This window comes from Myiozetetes cayanensis, unplaced genomic scaffold (genome assembly GCF_022539395.1).
Source record: "Myiozetetes cayanensis isolate MyiCay16 unplaced genomic scaffold, myiCay2020 scf3, whole genome shotgun sequence".
Lineage (NCBI taxonomy): Eukaryota > Metazoa > Chordata > Aves > Passeriformes > Tyrannidae > Myiozetetes > Myiozetetes cayanensis.
In genome coordinates, this window is record NW_026087521.1 from 39,341,657 (window position 1) to 39,362,385 (window position 20,729).

At 37.1% G+C, this 20,729-nt stretch overlaps 2 protein-coding genes across 2 annotated transcripts in view; both read right to left on the reverse strand.

Annotated features, from left to right (window-relative positions):
• The window catches only part of PPP1R12A (protein phosphatase 1 regulatory subunit 12A), a 1,052,766-nt gene that overhangs the window by 883,174 nt on the left and 148,863 nt on the right, over positions 1-20,729 (reverse strand). The gene's annotated exons all lie outside the window — the stretch shown is intronic.
• Positions 1-20,729, reverse strand: part of PAWR (pro-apoptotic WT1 regulator) — a 78,299-nt gene that overhangs the window by 34,955 nt on the left and 22,615 nt on the right. The window contains 1 exon segment of the mRNA XM_050324475.1: positions 4,261-4,389. Within this exon segment, the coding sequence (XP_050180432.1) occupies positions 4,261-4,389 (129 nt within the window).

The following is a 20,729-nucleotide window of genomic DNA, read 5'->3' on the forward strand; positions in this document are numbered from 1 at the left end:
GTGATCAGGTATGAATGGATATGAATATTATTATCACATACTCTGGATAATAAGAGTAATTGTAAAATGATGATGTATGACATTACGCTGCTGTGCAAAGTGAAAAGCAAAAAAAAAGGCAAAATAGACAGGTAAAAACTGCAATGCATGATATTGAAGTATAAAACTCTGGGGGAGCTCATGTAAAGCAAGTTGTCATCTGTGTTTCCTAACAGAGATGCATGCAACAGTTCAGATCCCTGCATTTCTCACAGTCTGTCACACAGCTAAGAAGTCACTAAGGAAATTTATTCCCTAACTTTATTTACTGATTTCAGCATGGCTCATCATTAAACTAATTTTTTTTCCAGCCAAATCTCGTGGGTTTTTTGATGCAAGTTATCTGTACATACATACCAACATCATCTTCAAATAAGAGATGTTCGCTACCCTGAACACATCATTTTTCTCCAACTGCAAAAAAGACACTGCCATCAAATAGGTTTGCACTATTTTCAGTTTTGCCATCTCTGCTAAGTAAGAGCTACATTTCTATAATAACTAGACTCTGAGGATTTCTATTTAAAATAGTAAATTCAGTTAACTTTGAAGTAGTAACTTTGACTATGCTGGTCCTTAGCATGACAAATTTTTAGCTTATTCGTAAGGGTTCTAAGCTTCCTTATATATGACTTATCACTCTCAGTCTGCAATCCCTGTGGAGTAGTCCACAGCACTGTAACTCACAAGATGAAAACAACTGAATTGCAATATTAAAAACAAGTGGAAAATCAAGCAAGAAAATCAGAGCCAGATATAGTGTTTACATCTGGGAGTGGATTTAACGTTGATTCACCTCATGAGGTGTGGCTTTCTACAATATCTTTCGCTAAACTTAAGTAACAGTTCTGACTGTAATTGTTTTTCAATGCTTACAACATTGCCAGACCCACGTCTTTCATATTTCCAATACACAATAACTCTGAAGACAATTTCAGTCAAATAGTTCTGCTTCAGGGAAAACACTCTGAAGCCTGCTATATTTTTAGATCTATTCTTAAACAAATCTGGTATCTTTTGTGCTTTGGATCACGAACTTCAAGTTCAGACAGAGTTTTCAAAACATGTGCATTTTGTCCACAAAAAGGAGAATAGCAACTTATGACAATGTTAAAACAGAACTGAAAAATCAGATTAGGGATTGGAAATAAAACATTATTCAGCAACATATTTGCCCATCAAACATGAAGTCACTACTGTCTTGCTTACCACAGTCACAGTGATTATATATTTACAAATTTCATGAAATGATAATAAGAAAGAATAAATCAGTGAAAATGTCTGTAACTACAGAAATGTATTTATTATGCTTAGTACAAAGACGTAAAATGTATATTGGTCAATGGCAACTCAAATTCTTACACCTACAACATAAACTCTACTTTCAAAAACAGTATTGTTCTTAACTAGCACAGTAGAATCAAAAGGAAACCAAGTCATCAAAGCTGAAATAACACTGCTGTCAAATTCTGTTCAAACTGGGCAAGTTTTAAGTCTTCTAATAAAAAGCAAGTTGACAGAGACAGTAATAAACTGATTAAGTCTTAGCAGCTACAACTTTCTAAGGTTCCATCTGTTCTGTAAATGTGCCACCCTGGGTCTCTGCCAGATTTGAGGCCTGGGACTCTCTTATGTATTGTCTCTGACAGGACACTCCTGCTGTGCTCTGTCAACAAAGTAGTGCCTGTTGGAATACAGAGGTGACAAACTTGGAAACATGTAGGATACAATTAATACAGACAGTTTGGTAAACAAAAACTGAGATTGCTGGTCAAGAAGAATAGAAAATATGGATGAAAAGAAGAGGGCATGGGAGTATAGCCAAAGCATTATGTAATAATACCACTAGGGGAAACTACAAGTGACAACTTCTGGAATATTTGCTGAAGAAGTGAAAACATGGTGAACACTGTAAGAAAGAGTCTAACAAACAACTTGGAAAAAGCATAAAAACATTTCAGAACGATGAATCTTTCTATGCAGAAATATTTTTGTTGGTCTTCACTGTGGAAAAGTCTCACATCAGAACACTCCCTCATGGAGGACTCAAAGGGTCTATTTCCAACAGAAGCACATGTAGAACATGAAAACAAATTAATATAATAATTTTAAAAAGTAACTTGCCAGAATGAGGCAATAATTTACTCCTTTAGCTTTGAAGAAAGTGATGTTACTAAAAAATGTAATAGCTAAACCACTTGAGATCATATATAACCTCTCATTCAAAACTGTCCTAGTACCAATGGGTAACATAATCACTACCTTTAAGAAGATTCTAAAACAGACCATAGAACTACAGATGAGTAAACTTGATATTTATACTGGGTAAAGTGGTGCTAGTAAGTCTAGAACAACTATGGAATGAGTGAGTAAACATGATACCATGTGGAAGAGTCACTAGAGCATTTGTAGAATAGTTATACTTCACAAAGTTATTAAGTTTTTTTAAGCTATAAAAAAACTGTCCAGGAGAGAAATTCAACTGACAGTCTAGTGCATTTTAGAGACACTCCCCAAAGCCTCTTAAAGAACTTAAACTACAGTTAGAATAAGAGCTAATGTCCTTTTGTGAATAAATCACTGGTGAAAAGACAGGAAATAACGGTGGATCCTGATGGTCAGCTTTTACAGTGGGTGCAGCTCCTAGAAGAGTGTCACAGAAACCTGTTCTGGGACCTGTGCTTTTCAATATAGCTGGGGAGGAGCTGTCCATAGATGATATTCAGAACAGAAAAGATATGGGTCAACTGTGAAAACATGCAGGATTTCTCTACTGGGAGTGGCAAGGTAGGTGAAACAGGAGATTAAATTTAGTGTACATAAGCACAGTGTACACAAGTGAGACAAAAGGTAAATATGTTTCTAAATTTACATATGCATCAGCCTCTGAGCTTGTTATTATCACTCACAGATAACTCCAAAATGTTAAGTTAGATTAGGCATACACAACATAAGCAGTAAATGCAGTGGCCAGGAGACAAACAGGCAGATATCAGAAAAGGAGAACAAAACCAAGCCCACCACTAAACCACTCACAACTGCATGCTGTACTGAATGCTTCATCAGTTATGTTTCCAGGTACCAAACAAAATAGAGTCAAACCAGAAAAGTATAGAGTGTTACTGTACAAGGAACAACTAAATAAAACAGAATTCTTCAGCCTAGAAAACTAGCAGCTGAGAGCAGCCATACTCTCTCTGCAGCACTTAGGCCCATATCTTCCACTGGGACAACTTGCTGAAATCACATGGTAGAAGATGGAAAATGAGAGATTCAACTTAAACACAAGGAGACTGATCTTCATATTGCAGGGAATTAAGCTGTAGACTTCTTTGCTCAGGCTCTTCTGAATGTTAAAAGCACCCATGAGCACATGAAAGACTGGGTAAGATTGCAGAAAGAAGGTTCATCTAGATACAGCAAATCCAGCAATGCTCCCTCTGGTTTTAAGTGGTTTGAAAGCATGTGCTTGGTTTGTCTGTGTATTTTATTCCCTGTGCACGTGCTGTTGGAGTCAAGTGGCAGAGCTGGATGGCCTCAGTTTGTACAGCTGGGTTTGGACATGCTGTTAGATATTAGAAGAGGAGGAGAAAAAAAAGACTGGTTTAAGAGACTTAGGGCACTACGTGGAAAAGACAGAATATTTGCCACGGATAGTATAGTATTGGAGGGGTGTACTGGGCATAATTGGCAATGCTGTGATGTCAGGGAGAGGGGTGCTGCAGGAATGAGTCTGGTCAGGGGACTGGAGAGCAAAAAATACGGAGAAAAGGTTTCACAGAGGCACGGTATTTTCCCTAGGACGTTGTGTGTTGGTTCGAGAACCTATAATTAAAAGTTTGTTAACTGACAAAATAAATTAGGAAAGTCTGTCCTGATTTAAAAGTCTACCTCCAATTAACTGAATATTCTAAACCTGTCAGTATTTTTCACTTGAATTTCCCCATTTTTCTTCCTCTCATTACATAGTAAGTTCTATGGTGGACATCAAAACCATTACCTTCAATGCCCCTACAGAAGAATAGGATTCTGTTGTCAGAATTGTGTCTCAGTAGTGCTGAGTTTGAGGAATGGAACCTAATACTCTGTTTTTAGTGATGTGTCAGCTCCTGAACTTTTTTCATGTTGGGTATAATCTACTGTTAAGAAGTACAACAAACAAGGCAGTGTGAGTTTTAAAACTGAGAAGAATATCAAAATGAACAAGTGTTAAGATCTCACCTGGAGTAAGTATGAGCCAGAGGTATCTGCAATGGAACTCTCATTTTGTATCGTATTCTGTTGGGTAATAGCATCCTCCTTCTTCCGTTCCTTCTGCCCTGCTTCATCATCTTCGTACTCATCAAGGCTCTAAAATGAAAAATATTCACTTATCAAAAATTCTTTGTATGTTGCTTCGCATACTTCCTATATTTCACAAAAATTCATGTATCAGTGAATATTTTCAAAGATTAATTTCATATTTCAGAGAAGTTTAATTAAGTGTTTAAATGCTTTTCTCTCCAATTGCTTTTTCTTCATCACAAAAGTAAGAAATAATCAAAACAAGATTCAACTTGACAAGAGCTTTAGACAATGCTGTGTGAGTTTAGTGCTAATCCTTCTATGAGCAGGAGCTTCGACTACACCTGAGATAGCAATTAACACTTATATATAACAATTTGACTCTTGAACACAAATGTTTCATATTAGATTTGCTAAAATACTTGATTTGAAAGAACTCAGCTTCTAAAGCACTGACTGCAAGAGACAGGAAAAGTAAGTAGGTAAATAAAAAAAAAAAGGTAACCGGTAGTACTGCCTCTGTCTAGCTCAAAATGACATTAAGGCCATGGTAGAAATGTAAGGACTCAACCAGCTTTGGACTAAATCAACTATGTCTAGATCAGTCTATTAATTTAATGTACACAAATTTACAGAACAAAAAATCCCCACTATCCAATGTTTTAAAGACCAACTTGAAGCAGACAAAGCTTGATGAATTATGAACTTTAAATTATTTCAGTTGACATTTCTAATGCACAAAAAAAACCAAGTCACTATTCTGAGGCTTACATACTGACAATCTCTGGCATCAACTCACCCAAAGGGCACAAAATTAGCCAAAAGCATATAATGAGAATGCTGGAATACAGTAACTTTAAAAATAAAGCCAGTTTAATTTACTAGCTGAAAATAGTACTAGTATATCAAAAACTAAGTTCAGCTCCTCCAAAGCAAGCACTGCGGTGATACAAGTGCTAGAAAACTGACCAACTAGAAAGGTGTATGTTTCAGAAAGTGAACATAATAAAGCAAACACAAGTGAACCTGAATAATAGCCATTTAAAGTCTCTACAGAATGCTCATGACAGCAGTACTAATGCAATTTCACCAGTCTACTTCTAACTAACCTGTCAATGCAACTGATGTAGACCTGTCTACTTCTATCACTAAGAAAAGACACACTTAAAAGATTATTATGGTTGAATCATTATAACTTAAAAAAACTTTTAATGAGTCATTTCTAATAAAATAAGTATTTAATTTTGTTCTCTTGCATCCATTTATAATAGAGCGTTTAAAAAACACTGTCATGGCACATTCTAGGAAATGATCTTTAAATCAACATCCTCTACCTTTTATAAACTGTAAAGCTTAAAAATTTTGGTAACATAAGTCTGTATCCTAATTTATCCCATTATCATACTAATCCAGTATAAAGTGACACAATAGAAATAATGAGCCCCTACCGCAACAAAAAATGGACTGATCTTCAGCTCTTAAAAAGCCAAAAAGAACTTCTTTCTTGTTCAGAAAGGACTACAAGGCTCATATAATTTATATGATACTAGAAGGTATCATATAAAATTATGACTAGTGGCATGTAGATGAAGAATGGCACTGTGTTAGAAAACAGGAAAACTTTCATATTCTTCTTCCAGTCTCCAAGTTGTTTATGTCAGAGAATGGAGACCCCACATAAACTCAAAGGAAAGAGATCCTTTGAAATGAGTTTGGAAGAGCAGCCTTTAAAAAGCATAGGATAAATCCGACTCAAGACAGAAAACATTAGCAATCTTCACGCACCTCAAGGAATCTCTGCATTTCCAAGGAACAACAACCTTTAAAGAGAAGAATGAAGCTAAAATATTAATACAGCAGGTAAAAAGAAAAAGTCTGAGTAGTGGCTAAGTGCTCTTTTCTTCACAAATTCTCTCCTTCTTCAGATACACGCCTCTCATAAGCTTTCCAGAGACCAGCAGCATTCCACAGAAATATTTTTCTCTGAATACAATTGCATCTGTGATGAAGAATGTTCTCTTTTAAAATAAGATCACCTGCCACTAAATGTTCTTTTAGCAATTTTGGACAGGAACAAAATGTTTTCATCTGATATGAAAGTTCTAGCCACAAAATTTTAAAGTAAACACTTTCAGTTGGGATTTGCCAGCAATGTCCATTGCCATCCTTTCCCTTCTTCTCAGGAAGGTCCAAGAGCCCAAAGTCTGCTGATCAGTACCATCAAAAGGTATTCAATTCCCCCCAAATAATTCATACTTCCAAAGTTAGAGGCTTTCTTCCTAAGCACGGGACAGTTACAGTTTACACAAATCTAATTCAGAGCCTATAACCTCTGTTTTAAAGGTTACTGGGGCTTGCTCCCGACTCCAGTTCCCCTCACTGGAGCAGGTGCCCCCACCAGCTGAGGCCAGCACAAGTTTGAGTGGCAAGAAACAGAGAAGCAGCAAGTTTTTATTCCTTGTAACAGATGAGGCAAAAGAGTCAAGGTACAGGTTGATCCTCACCATTTGCAGCCAGTGTGGCACATTTGGCTTGGGGTTGCCAAAGCCTTCCTGCCCTAAAGCAGATTACTAGTCCCTGTCAAAGGCCTTCTGTGATTTCCCTGACACAAAGGTTACATTCCCCTCCCAAACATGCAGATACGGATACACCCACACACCAGTTTAAACAATGCCTATGAAATGCAGGCAGAGCACAAGTGAACACGGTAACAACCACATAATGTTAACATTTTACTGCTTTTTACTAAAGTTACTAAGTTTTGCTTCAATAACCATTAGCTTTAATAGGGAAATCCATTTGTTTTGACTCATGATGAAATAAGCTTTCCTATTGAAAATATCCCATTTTTGCACTTCATCTTCAGTTATTGATTGCCAATATTATTGCCATTTACATTCTAAGCTACCTTTTAGAGTAATAAAAATCAATAAACCCAAGTTTCAGTTGACACATTATTGAAAAAATTAAAACTGTCCAAAGTTTTGTTACACACTTTAAAAACTGGTATGCCTTTTTTTTCAAACTGCCCTGAAGCTGAAACTGCCTCACCCCACAGGACATTTCAATCAGATGGATTAATGTGTTGCTCACGTTGCAGGCTTTCTCATATACTACACTTCCCTTTAGAAACTAGTTTCACATTATTGAAAAAGACATAAATGCAGCTATTACTTTCTCTGCCATCACAGCACAGAAATGGACTTAAAACCACCAAGGTGTAATTCTGACCCATTACATAATTCTCTCTGTCCATTCCCTTTCCCTGCCTTTTTATTTTGCTGCTAGGCACCATACCATTTCAGATTCTTATTCTCCATTAAAATCATCTGAGTTTTGTACAGCAGATATTCAATATGACATTCCCACATCTGATCTCAATATAAGGAATCCACAAAAATTCTTTAGGTTTTCTAGCGTTTCAGTAAATGTTTGAAGCTGTAGCATAAACATTTTTCTGTAAACCTCTAGTATGGAAAATACAGAATAAGATGATTTCAAAAGAATCAGACTGATGAAAGAAACAGCCACAAAGATATCCCCACATTCCTGCACACCACCAGCCTGCAGTTTAAGGAGACATTGTATGAAGAACACTTCTAATGATTCACTGGTTTGCTTCCTATAAACATTTGTGCATTGTTAAGAACAAGAGAAAAATGAGGAGGGACTGTTTTTTCCCTAAAAATACACAGCATTCCTACGTGCAGATGGTCAGTTTCTGAGCACACACAAGCTGCTCTCACCACAAGAAATGGTGCTGAGTCAAAATGTCACTATTCCCATCCTCCCTTCCTGCACAACCTGCGTCTGCCTCACAGTTCTGCTGGCAGAGCACATAACTAAGAGCTTCCCAGTTCGTTTCATGAAAAGTCAATCAGGTTAGCTTCAGCAGTTTTAATTAGCTCAATTGATTATGCCTGGACCAGATACGAGCCCATTCAAACTCTTTATTTTGCAGAACTCCAGGAATGGTTGTGCTAAGTCAGCTTTTTGAAAATGATGAGCACTTGAGATAAGAACATATTTAACCAATACAGCAAGATGTGCAAGCTGATACACACTCTCAGCAAAAGCCTGTGCTCAACTCCACATTGGGCAATAAACAGAAACTGGACATCACAAGCACCATCAGTTACCTTCACTTTTTTTTTTTTTTTTAACTTAACCATGTTATTAATCTAGGAGAGGAAACAAAATCTAGGTTTCTTCTCATTTCCCAAAAATTACTGTGAAAAATTTAAAAAATTAAACAAAACAATCAATTTTACAAGATACTTTCCTTGTCTACAAGAAGTTCAAAGTGCAGTATCACAACTTCATCTCAAGATGCTGTAAAACAGCAAAGGTTCTATTAAGTGTAAACATTTTGTAAAAGCTTCCACAGTAGAAATACAAGACAAGAATTGCTTTAAACTCTGAAAAAAACGTACCTAGGCAATTCACTACAGCAATATAGATTTCGGAATTCAACAATATCTCTCCCTGGGCTGATCACTCAGAAAAGCCTAGAAAATTAACAGCAAATAAAAGACAACTTTTTACACATTTCTCTGTCATCACTCTTCTTACTGCAATACTGAAAACCAAATGCTTCCTCACCTTACCACACACAGCTCTCTTATTGGCTAAATATGATCTTCCCACCTCTTTGCACTCTATCAAATCTTTCTGTCATCAGTTCCAAGAATGCCCAGCAAAACCAAGCAAAAATCCCAAACTTTGGCGATTTGAGACTATATAACCTTTCCCTCTTGGGAACATTGATTTTAACACACTTCTATTACAATGTCCAGATAGTACCCAAAATACTTAATTAAAACAGATTTAGAGTAATAAAACCTTTATTAGAACAATATGTAATTGGAAAATTTGCATCTTTTTCCCTATGTAAGCCTTTCATCACATTTAACTTGCCTTAGTGCTTTCCTTTACAAGTTGAAAAACATCCTAATAAAGGTGAAAAGAGCTAATGTTATTCCTAGGAACTATCTAAAACCTACGAACAGTTTTATGGATTATCCAGTAAAGTGTTTTATTTTTTTAAGAATACTTGACTTCAATTCTCACATTAAGAGAGTCCAAAAAAGGATACTGAACTCCAGCATCTTATCTGTATGATCTTTGTGCACTTCTAAAAGTCTGTGTAACTAAATGGTGCAGTCCAATATCAACAATTAGGATGATCACAAGCATGGATTTTTAACACAGAAGAAGAATAAAGGCAGGAATCTTTGGTATCCGAGATCAAACGAGACCAGAACGCAGCAATGGGTCAGTGACCAGCAGGTGGGCCAGCACACAGCTGGCTGCAGTCATAGGATGCACCCATCCTTCACCAATGCTGCCAACAAAGCAACCCAAAAAGATGAGCATCACTTAAGAGATCAGTGAAATACACATCTCTTGCTCTACAAAATTCACAGCATTCCTATTATGTCATAATTATATTTTGTTTGAACTCTACCCTTTTCTCACCCATAATGAGAATTTATAAGTACCTACTTTGTACACTCAATTATATTCCAGAGCAAATACAATTTGCAGTCTTAAAATCCTCTTAGAAATGCTTCTGGAAAAAAACCCAACATATTTGTCTGTATTAGAGCAAAATAACAAAGTATTTCAAATTCTTTTAAAGCTTTAAGTAAAACATCAACTAGATCAACACCAGAATGTCAATTATCCCTCATTATAATAACAAAAAGCAGCAGTGTTTGCAGTTTGTTTTTCAGCAAAATAAACTGTTTGGTCACCACTGTCTTCAAACATACCATAAGAATGAGTTCAAAAGTCATATGTTTAACTTACACTAATCGCCAAAAAGTCCTTTATCGCAAGGCTTGTCAAGAATGATTGGTGGAAACGCTTAATTTAACTACTTAGTACACGATATTAAAGTCACAGAATAAAAATCCAGGGATACAAGAAGCTTGCAAGACACAAGCTATCTAGCATTATTAAAAACCTTTTCAGAAAGACAAATACATATTAAAAAATATGGATTGGCAAGCTATCAGAATTAAGCACCAAACTATTCAATACCAAACTCAAGGTTAGCATTTGAAGCCTTTCTTACTGATTACCATCTAAGAACAGAAGTATCAAACAGCATAACTGACTAAAGATCCTTTACAAAGACATCACACTGCTGATACCTGTTCCATGGGGAAATTATTACATGAATGTAACAATGACTCATCCAAAAGAAGTCCTAATTCCTTGCTCTAAAAAAAGAAAATATAAATCAACATCAAATAAAGGGGCTAAGATAAAAGCAGTCAAATCCTCCTTATGCTGAGTATGATCCACAGGCAGTTCCAGGCCACTTGACTTCCAGAACTATAGGGCCCTGATACAGCACATCTCTATGTGCTAGAAATTAGACATCCCCATCCTCATTCAAATTTTGCATACTGCTCTTCTTCTGTTTGGCTAGTAACAACATGCCTTTTCCCTCCTCTGCTAATGGTTTACTTCTGGTATAAAGTTAATAAAGACTACATTCTGTACACAGAAATCACTAATAGTGTTTACTATCTGAACCTAAAAGTGACAGAAACGTTCCTAAACATCACACATACATACAAAAGTGGAGTCAGTCTCGACAGCCTTCTAATCAACATTCTGAAATGATGCATCCTATCTGAAACAAATATTGCAAAAGAGTGGTTGAGCAGAAGAGAGCTGGTAAAACAAAATTTGCCTGTTTCCGTCAGGAGGAAAAAGAGAATTGTTGAAGATATTTGCACTGTTCACAGAAGAAATATTTCTCAGTTTGCATCATGCCATAGACATTAGGAAACAACAACCACAGACTGCAAGAGAAGAGTATGAAAACAAGCCATAGTTTGTTTAGTGTAAAACAAGCAACAGTTAACACACTTGATGCCCACCTACATGGTTTTTCCTATTAAACTTGATCCTGTGTTAGGTAAGATTCTGGGACATACTGGTATTAGAGGGCATGTAAACAATGCCTGAACAAAAGCCACTCAAAGGACAGTTAGATAATGGAGTTAAAATGTCTGTAGACACCATCATTTTGACTTTCATTGTCATGTATTTCTGCCAAAACTAAACAAATAGAAACAATACTCCAAAAGAGAGAAAGATGTATTGTCATGTAGTAAGACATACAGACTAAGCACTCTTCTCTTTAAAGACAGAAAAACAGAGAAACAAATAAATCTTGGAGATCAGCACACTGTGTTCAAAACAGAATTATCCCTTTTAAAGTGACCATGTAATATATGTTTTCTTCCCTAGTACACCTATGGTGCTTCTGAAAGGAAATAAAGATGAGATCAGTACTTGAGGAATGTTCTAAAAGGAGATCAAACAGGTTAATCAGTGGAACTCTATTTCAACTATCCTATCCTCTGAAGCATGCAGTTTGTAGCCATTTTTATTGTCTGAATATCAAGTTGCATTTAATTTCTTTTAAAATGCAGTGTCTTCATAGGTTTCTGCTCTCTTGCTTAATAGGCTAATTGTCATTTTTCGTCTACTCACTGAATCTCATTCAGTGTTTACACACAGTGGGTGTGGGATTGGTCAAACTAAACAAAGCCAGAGGTTGATGACAACCAAGCACAGACAAGCCAAGACAATATACTCAGAACCAATTCCAAGGGAAAAACTCTGGCACAATACTTTCTTGAGAGTTGTACTACACTTCTCATTTGGGAGTGGAATCTTCTAAATCCACAGAAAAGCTGATAAAAATATCAATCAGATTTTCGGCTCCACAGATGCTTCATTAGTTTCCTAACATTAGTAAGTGTTCTAACCAGACAGATATAGACTACATTCTGCTGAGGGTCAGAAAAGGAGAAGTAGTACTGAAAAAGCACTTTAAACAGGACAGACACGTATCTGGATAAAAAAAAAAAAAAGGTTGAATTTGACTTCCAAGGCAATAAATAAGCACTTTTGAAGTGCTCAGCACTGATGTCAGGAATAGACAGCACTGATCAAAGCTGTGCAGGCAGGCAAAGTACAGACGTGATACTAAAGCCTGCTAGGACAGCAATAACCAGGTAAGATCAAAAAACCTTAAAGTTGTTGCAACAGTCAATATTGTAACTATTTCTGGGGAAAACACTTTGTAACTACAAATTAATCCTAGTGACAATTCTGTGAAGCTGTTTCCCAACCTAGACTTTCAAAGTCACTCTTTAGGGCTGTATTTAGAGGGAAGTTCTCTTCCTCAGGGACTTTGACAACAATTTTGATAAATGTATCAATGTCCAAGGCTACTGATGGAAATCCAGGCCAGGTTCCCATAGTGCAATCTCACGTTGTTAACAGCATCAAAGTCTTCCGTCACCATCACTTGTACCCTTGCTTCTTATGAAAACTGCTCAGAAATCACAGTTCTTTTGTATCCATATCTTTCTAAAGTCACTAGTGATGCGGGAGGGTGGTGTTGTGTTCCAGACAGTAATAAATACTTAAGAATACAGCAGTATCTTTAAAATATGAAAGTTGCATAAGCATGAAGGGGCTTAATTCAAGTTTGCTAAAAGTGAAATATGCAGATTAGCTGCCACAGTAATTCAAGGGCTAGACAAAACAGGCAGTTACCCTTCCACCTGAGCAGTCAGCGCTGTAACAGCCTTGAGCCAGCTCAGCACGTGTTTGACTCTTCCCATTCAAAAGCTCGGTGAGGAACTGAGCGAACCATGGTATTGACTTAGGAGTGAGAAGGAGAAAGTGTGGGAGACGGAGCTGTGGGAAAGCTCACAAAAAGAACATGTAGCTGATGCCTGGTGAGAGAGAGCTACTCAAGTAAACAGAGATTACAGCAGCAAAAATAAGCAAGCAAGCAAAGGACACATCTGTTTCAATCGATCTGAGAAGCAAAACTATACACTGTACTTTTTTGTGGTCTTTCTGTCACTGTCGGAGTGAGCTGCCTCACTTCCCCCACAGCACGCATGCAAAAACTTTGACATTTTGATTACCAGGTCTCAGACAGAGCTGGACATACTCCATTTCCAGTAGGTAAGAAAAACTAGGACTTCAGGATGGGAACATGTAGACAGACAAGACTTTGCCACTAAAGAGTATTTCATGAGCACCTTTTTAAGTCCACGAAACATTACCAGCAACTTCAAGTACCTTATTACAGAACGAGCGTTTGAATAGGGTGACCTCAGAAGAGAGAACATGCACAGACACAAAAACAAATCAATCCAGGTGTGAGGAAATGTAAGTATAGCATCGTAATGGGAGGAATTAGTCACGTCACACAGTTTGTTCAAAACAACTGCATTCACAACTGTAACTCTTTGCATAAGAGAGCAATGGTATTTCTACAGAGAATCAAACCAGAATAAAGTACGAATAAATAAAGCAGGGAAAATGCTGGATAAATAAAAGCTTATATTCACAAGTGCAGGGAGTGTTTGTACAAAAAAGCTAATTTCCTATTACTGTTATTTTAATTGTTGAGTGACTGATCAAGTTTTGGGTTTTTTTTAGCTACAGAGTTACTTGCATAAAATACATACAGTGTAAGTCTTGGTCAGGTCTTCAGCAATCAATTCTTTGTATTTCACTACAACTACCTTTTTAAACTAGACAGCTCAAGCAAATCATTCATATTTCAGCTTATAAGGCATTTATTATCTTAATGCATAACATCAACTGTAATACGTGCTTCTCAATTGGAAAACAGGAATATGGGGTAAAATCCTCTTTTCCAAAGTACTTCAGAATCTGCCCATTAATGATGACCAGGAAACTTTGCTACATGCTGACATGGATTTGCTCTGTGCTTCAGACCCAGGGCAATGACAAGGGTCTGCCTTGCTGAGGGCCAGAACAGAAGGGCTGTGACACCCCTTCCCCCTCAGTTTCTACCGAGTGTAATGAAAGCGTGAGGTTAAGGTTACGACTGATACACAAATTAACACGCATCATCTACACCATGGAAACTGTTCATATGCATTGTTTTCTGTACACCAAACTGCGGTAAACACAAAGTAGTTCAAGCTTTACCATTCCCTGGTGAAAGAAAGGTAAACAATTATATGCATACTGTAGGTACCACAGGGTAGGAGCATTCACTTCGTTACCATGGAGCAGCCCTGAGCCATTCCTGTGCCCAACCCGACAGCCTGTCACTCTGGCCAAAGAGGGCAAGGAGAGGAATTCTTATGAGCTGACAACACTGGAAATGGGATTCAGAGCTCAATCCATCTCCTGTAATTACCTATCACAACCAAATAATACTTAAAACCAGATTTTTTTTCTCTTCATTTAAAGAATCTCAGTGACAAAAAAGCCTTTCAAAGATAAACTGATGCTCCAGTAGGGGTCTTCATGTTGTAAACAGGAGGACACACACATGCACACATACCCGCAAACCAAAACCAACACAATAAATCCCGCTGGCATTTCTACACTTGTACTCCAATCCGAGCCAGAGAAGCACAAGTGAAGAAGTATCCGAGGAGGAGTCAGGAATGAGGATTCTGCTGTTCGTGTTATTAAAATGTGCTTTTAATTTCTCAGACTACAAGCTAAAGCCTGTAATAATGTCGCTTGGAAAACAGATGGCTGAGTGAGCATCTGAGGGTGAAAAGGAATGTTTTTACAGGCGCAGTTAGTAAATACCACTGGCTCCTGCAGACATTCTTCCTTAAATGGAAATTACCATTGCTTTAGGTTAGAAAAAAAATACCCTGATACAATAGAAATCATAGACTAGCTATTAACCTTTTAGCACCTGCTCTAAACAAAACAAAAATTAGCAGAAGGCTTTATACAGCTTTCTGTTCAGTAAATATTTAAAACTCTTCCCCTTTCCTGCCACATGATTCTTGTCTGTAGATTTGGAAGAGCAAGGAATCCTCACAAACAATATTAAAACAATGTGGAAACACAAAGTCTCTCTGCATATCTATGACTAACTGTACAAGGACACTAGATAATTTAAAGAAAGGAAACTACTGCAGATACAATCAGAACTGAACCTTCACCCTAAAGTTGAGCCAAACTTGATTTCAGTACTGAAATAAATCTGCATTGCTTTGATTTTATTTTTATGTCCTATTTTTTATTTTCACATGGCCCCCTGCAATTGCTTTTTCCAGCCAAGAAAACAAGATTTCTCCCTCTCCCAAGATTCCTAACAAACTTAACAACATGATGGGTAAGGGTGGAGGTTCCACAACATCTTAAATCAACCTGTTGTCCATTTAGCCATACTCCAACTCTCCCTCTTTCCTCCTCCTGCCCATGGGCATCTACCAGCCCTCTGCATCACTTCCCCTGACACTTGTGAGTCATGTCAGGGTAATTTACTAGCAGAAAGCTACCTCTATAAAAAGTGAATAGTATTTTGTACATCTTGGTCTAGCTAACTACAGGATCAAATGAGTGCCAGGATCAGCACAGCCAAGACAGGTAAAAGCAAAGATCTAAAGCAGCTTGGACATGGAAAAGGTTAAACTTTCTCAAAATTGAAACTCCAGCAATTCAGACCAGACAAATAGTGAAGTATTCATCTAAAAGCATATACTAATATTTAACATTATTATTTTCGAATATAAACAGTGTTCTTGATAATAGTAAATACCATCTATTTTTAAAGGGAAACAAACTGATTCAGATTTCAGAGTTTCAACACATGGCGAAGGTGACTTCTAGAATCTGCAGGTTGTATGAGCTACAGAATCATTTTCCTCTTGCAATCGGCACAGCTGCTATTACTCTGAAGTAGAAACAAGAGGACTACTAGCCAAAGAGCTCAATCCATCCAACCACTGAGTTTCACCACCATGCCTCACGATGGCATAGCCCCGTGTTATGATTCCTTAGGTAAAAAGGCCCATCACGAGTCAAGGACAGTGGATTAATGTGCTCCTTCTTGCAGCTTGGCTCCACATGCAGCTGGGCTATTGCAAATGAAAGAAAACTGCAACATAAATATATATAAGCAGAATGAAGAGACAAGACAAACTGGACTTAATCTGGCTTGTCCACCACAAACAGCATGAATTCAGAAATACCTCAAAGACAGCCCAGTCAAACAGCCCAGTCTCATCTTCTACTCATCCTGGAGCCTGCACTGCCCATTCCTCTGTCTTGGCACAATGTTTACCTTTGCAGGAACCATTCCCACTGTAAATTAATTTAACAAATCCCAAAAAAGTTCATTTTCAGACTTGCCACTTGCCCTATTATTACAAGGTGCGTAAACGCAAGAGAAGGGACAGCACAAGGACAGGAAACATTAGACCTGGCCTAACTACTTGTGAAATTTGTATTGAATTACCGCCTTTTTTGGCACAGATATACAAAAATGCATTAGAATATGTATAACCTGTATACACAGCATTCCTCATATTAGTAATTTCTCCTGACAAAATATGCAAGTAATTTTAGGATAAAATACTCACTGAAAACAAGACCACAAAGGATCATAACACAGGACTATGTCCTATGTTACTAGGGCTTTGGTATTCTCTTATCCCTGCTTTAAGCAAAATTTTCTACATCTTTTAAAAGGGAACTGCTTTTTGTTAAAATAAGGAGAGCTCTGGATATACTTCCATGCCTTTTTTTGTTTGTTTTGGGTTTTTCTTAACTGTACTTCTGACATGGATTTGTAGTAAGATAAAAAGAAGGTACTGATAATTTCATTGTAGCGGTTTACGCCTGGAATATAAGTATGGCCTAGGATCTTTTCTGGCTAACTTTTTTTCTAGAAGTGGAATCTTATTAAATGGAGTTGGGATAATAAAAGGCTCTGACTCTCTTCTGTATCTCCTTTTCAACTTTGTGTTTGTGTTTTAAGACTATTTTAAAATGTGGAGAGACATAAGTACATCTATGCATTATCATATCAAAGACCCACAAAGGCTTTCACAGTCGTTCACTACTGATACAAAATGCTCTAAGAAAGGATTTCTCCCAAAAATCTCAGTTCATATTATAAACAACCAAGTAGGTCAGTGACAACAAAAATCACCTTGCAAACAGGATGCAGATTGATTCACTTACACATTTCATTCAACCTAAGAAGATTTTGTTGTGAAAACAACAATTACATTACAGGGAAAAAAAAAAACCAACAGCATGCAAGAAGCCAAAAGAACACAACAATAAACAGATAAACATTAGGAGTAACACAGGTGCAAGGATCCTGCTGGGACAAGATGACAAACTGGATGGTTCTTCAAGGGCCCCTGCAGCCTTATTTTCTAGGATTTTGTAACAGCAAATCTTTGCAGGAAGAGTTGCACTGGCAACACAGACAACAAATAAGGATAAAAAATTGCAATAAGGACATATTTCTCCCCACCAACCTTAATGCATATATCCCACAGAAACCACCTGCAGTTGCACAGCAAACTGGGAGTAGGAAAATAAGCAGGAAGGCAATTCTACTCTCACACCATCCAACATTTTATTATGGGACTGCAGCACTCTGGCTCTTCATCAGAAGACATAGACACACGCATCAAGAACTTCCCTAAGCAAAATATAGTTCAAATCTGGGAAAGTTACAGTAAAAAGAAAAAAGAGAAAGAAAAAGGTTGTTCCACACTTGATTCGCTTTCAAACTCATTCCCACTCATCTCTGCCAAGAAAGGTTGTTGAAATGGAGTGTTTTCTGTGAATGAGGACAACTGTTCTTAGGTCATTTCCATGTACAGGCTCTTTTTCTTTTAAGCATAGAGTGTCAGTTGTTAAATTACACCTGTCCCCTCTTGACCTTATCCAATTATCTGCACCATAGTATTAACTTCAATTACTATTAGTCTATCATATCTACTAAAGAAGCTGTGATCCATACCCATTTTCTCTGCTAGTTAGTTAGAATTACTACCTTTCTTACAACCTCTGCCTTCCTATTAAAACAAGCTATTCATGAGATGACTTCAATAGTCTTCTGTGATGGTTTTAGTTAAAATCCTAGGAAAAAAAATCTACTAAATTACATTGCCTGTTTATTAGTCAAGAAGATAAAATAAAGCAGATCTCTCACTAATTCACCTGGAACTGAGTCCTATTCAGCTAGCATCTGCTGATCTAGATTTATGCTCCTGGGATTGCTTTTTTAATTATAATCATAATTTTATACTCAAACTCTGAAAACCTCTCCACTATTCCAAGGTTTCTTAGAAATCAGTATTACTGGACCAGAGACTACTTTGGACAACTGCTTTGAGTTTAAGCTATCTGGACATGATCATTTTCAAATGTTTATCCTTACTGGAAATGAACCAAATCCCCAGAAAAACCTCTTTTGACATGAATACTTACACTTCTTTCCACTAGGCAGAAAACAGAAATATTTCTGGAACATGTACTCCTAATGGCAACACCAGTAACTACCTTAAGTGAGACAGGCAAGCACGAGGCATAAAGCCGAGTACTAACACCATCATAGCTGATGACTGACCATAACCCCGAGCCTAAAGCAGTCAGTCCCTTGTGGATCTTATCTGGCAGATGAATGCAGCTTCTACTGGAAGCGGGACATGTCCAACCCAACGTGCAGTGGTCACAGTTCTGGGTAACAGATGCTGCCGAGTACTTACAGAGGAAAGATCTGAAAACTACTGATTGAACCATCTGTCTGTGTGTGGAACCAAGTGTTGGAAACACTGAGGATTTTTATGACTATGCTGGCCTTGATACATGATTTATTTACAATCTTTTAAAAAAGAGACAAGAATTGTAATTTTTTTTGTTTTTCTTTATAGTCAATCCAACGGTTTGTTTTATTTATTACACTCCTACAGCTTTTTAATTTGTGGTTTTCTTCACATGCCACCCTCCACTGAGCTACACTCCTGGCAAAGCTCACCATGCTGAGCTTTCAGTTATTCAACAGTGCAGACTAAACATTTACCTCTATTTGCCAAAAAAGCACATGCATTGTTAGAGACTATTCTTAAAGACAAAATTTTAACAGAAGTATTTGTAAAGAATGCCTATTTTGAAACACAGCTTTCAATTGCTTGGTGAAACTCTTTGGCAAGGATAGTGTGCATTCCTAGGAGGATTTAAATTAGTTTGCTGCAGAACAAAACCTGGGTTACGGATAGTAACTTGGATACAGTCACACACACACACAAAAGAGTACATTCTCATTCCTCCTGATCTTTTTCCTTGAAAAAAACACAACCATCAACATGCAAAGTCCGTTTTAATAAGATAATGTGAGTGGGGTTTTGGAAAGCGAAAAATACTGATTGCGCTAAGGTCTCTAAACCAAATTAAACCTGTTTGTACTTCTCAAAACTACTATGGAATGCAAGTTTGTAAAATCCTACAACATTAAGTTGAAGTTGCTAGTTTTAAACTAACATTTGAAAAGACAATTTTACATTAAGGACTAGAATTGTACATCTGTACATTATAAATTTGATTCCTGATTTTTTTTAGTAGGATTTGATACATGCTTGCTATAAGAATTTCCTAGTTGTTCAGTCAAATCTAACTTTTCTGCTCAGCTTATGAATAGGGTATCAGAATAAACACATCCCTTAACATAAAAAAGAAACTTAAAACGGTACCATTAAAACAAATCTTCTCAACATTCAGTTCCCATCTTCTAGGGAATCTTAATGTACATGATAATTAGTTTCCTGAAAGGCTAAAGCTTAAATGTCATTTGTGTTGTAAATTCTAATTATTCATAGTAAATAAATTAGAGATACTCTTGTATTGCTTAAAGCAATGCAGAAGCTTGAAGTAATCGTACAACTGGCAAAAATTAGAAGTTCCCAAAAAGGGAAGTAAAACTTCATTCTTCACATTCCCGTAGACTTAAAAAGGGCTCCTTTAACACTAACGGGGAAAGGGCCAGTGACCTAGAACTTTACTTATGGTCTGAAACTATTAATGAAGTCTAAAGAATAAAGAGTAATGGGTATTCAAAAGCCCAGCTCCTGTGATGTAGCAGGAGAATGAATAAGCTGTGCTCTAATTTACTCTGACATGCAGCACATCATGGCTGTAGAAGCAGTATGTTAGAAGAGACCATCTTTCAGGAGTCACTTTCTTGGGAAACAACTCATTCCTGGGAATTCTCACAAGACCTTTAGTTTAATAGCAAAATACTTTAAAAACCCCAAAACAACTATTGATCTTACATATGAGTCATAAAGAAAAGGAAGAGTTGAGGGGGGAGGAACATGTTATGTAGCATTATTTGAGAAGACAACTATAAAATCAAAGGGACTTTATGACTAACATAATTGTTGTTGTTACACACTACTGAACCTTATCCCATCTGCAAATTTTAGATTTCGGCAGTCACAATTATACACTACTGGAACAGAGTGCCAACTTGAGTATACCCCTTGAAAAATTCCCTCAAACTGTCAAAGAAGAAGACTTTTAACTATCTGAATAGTCATCTCTTACTCCCTAGCACG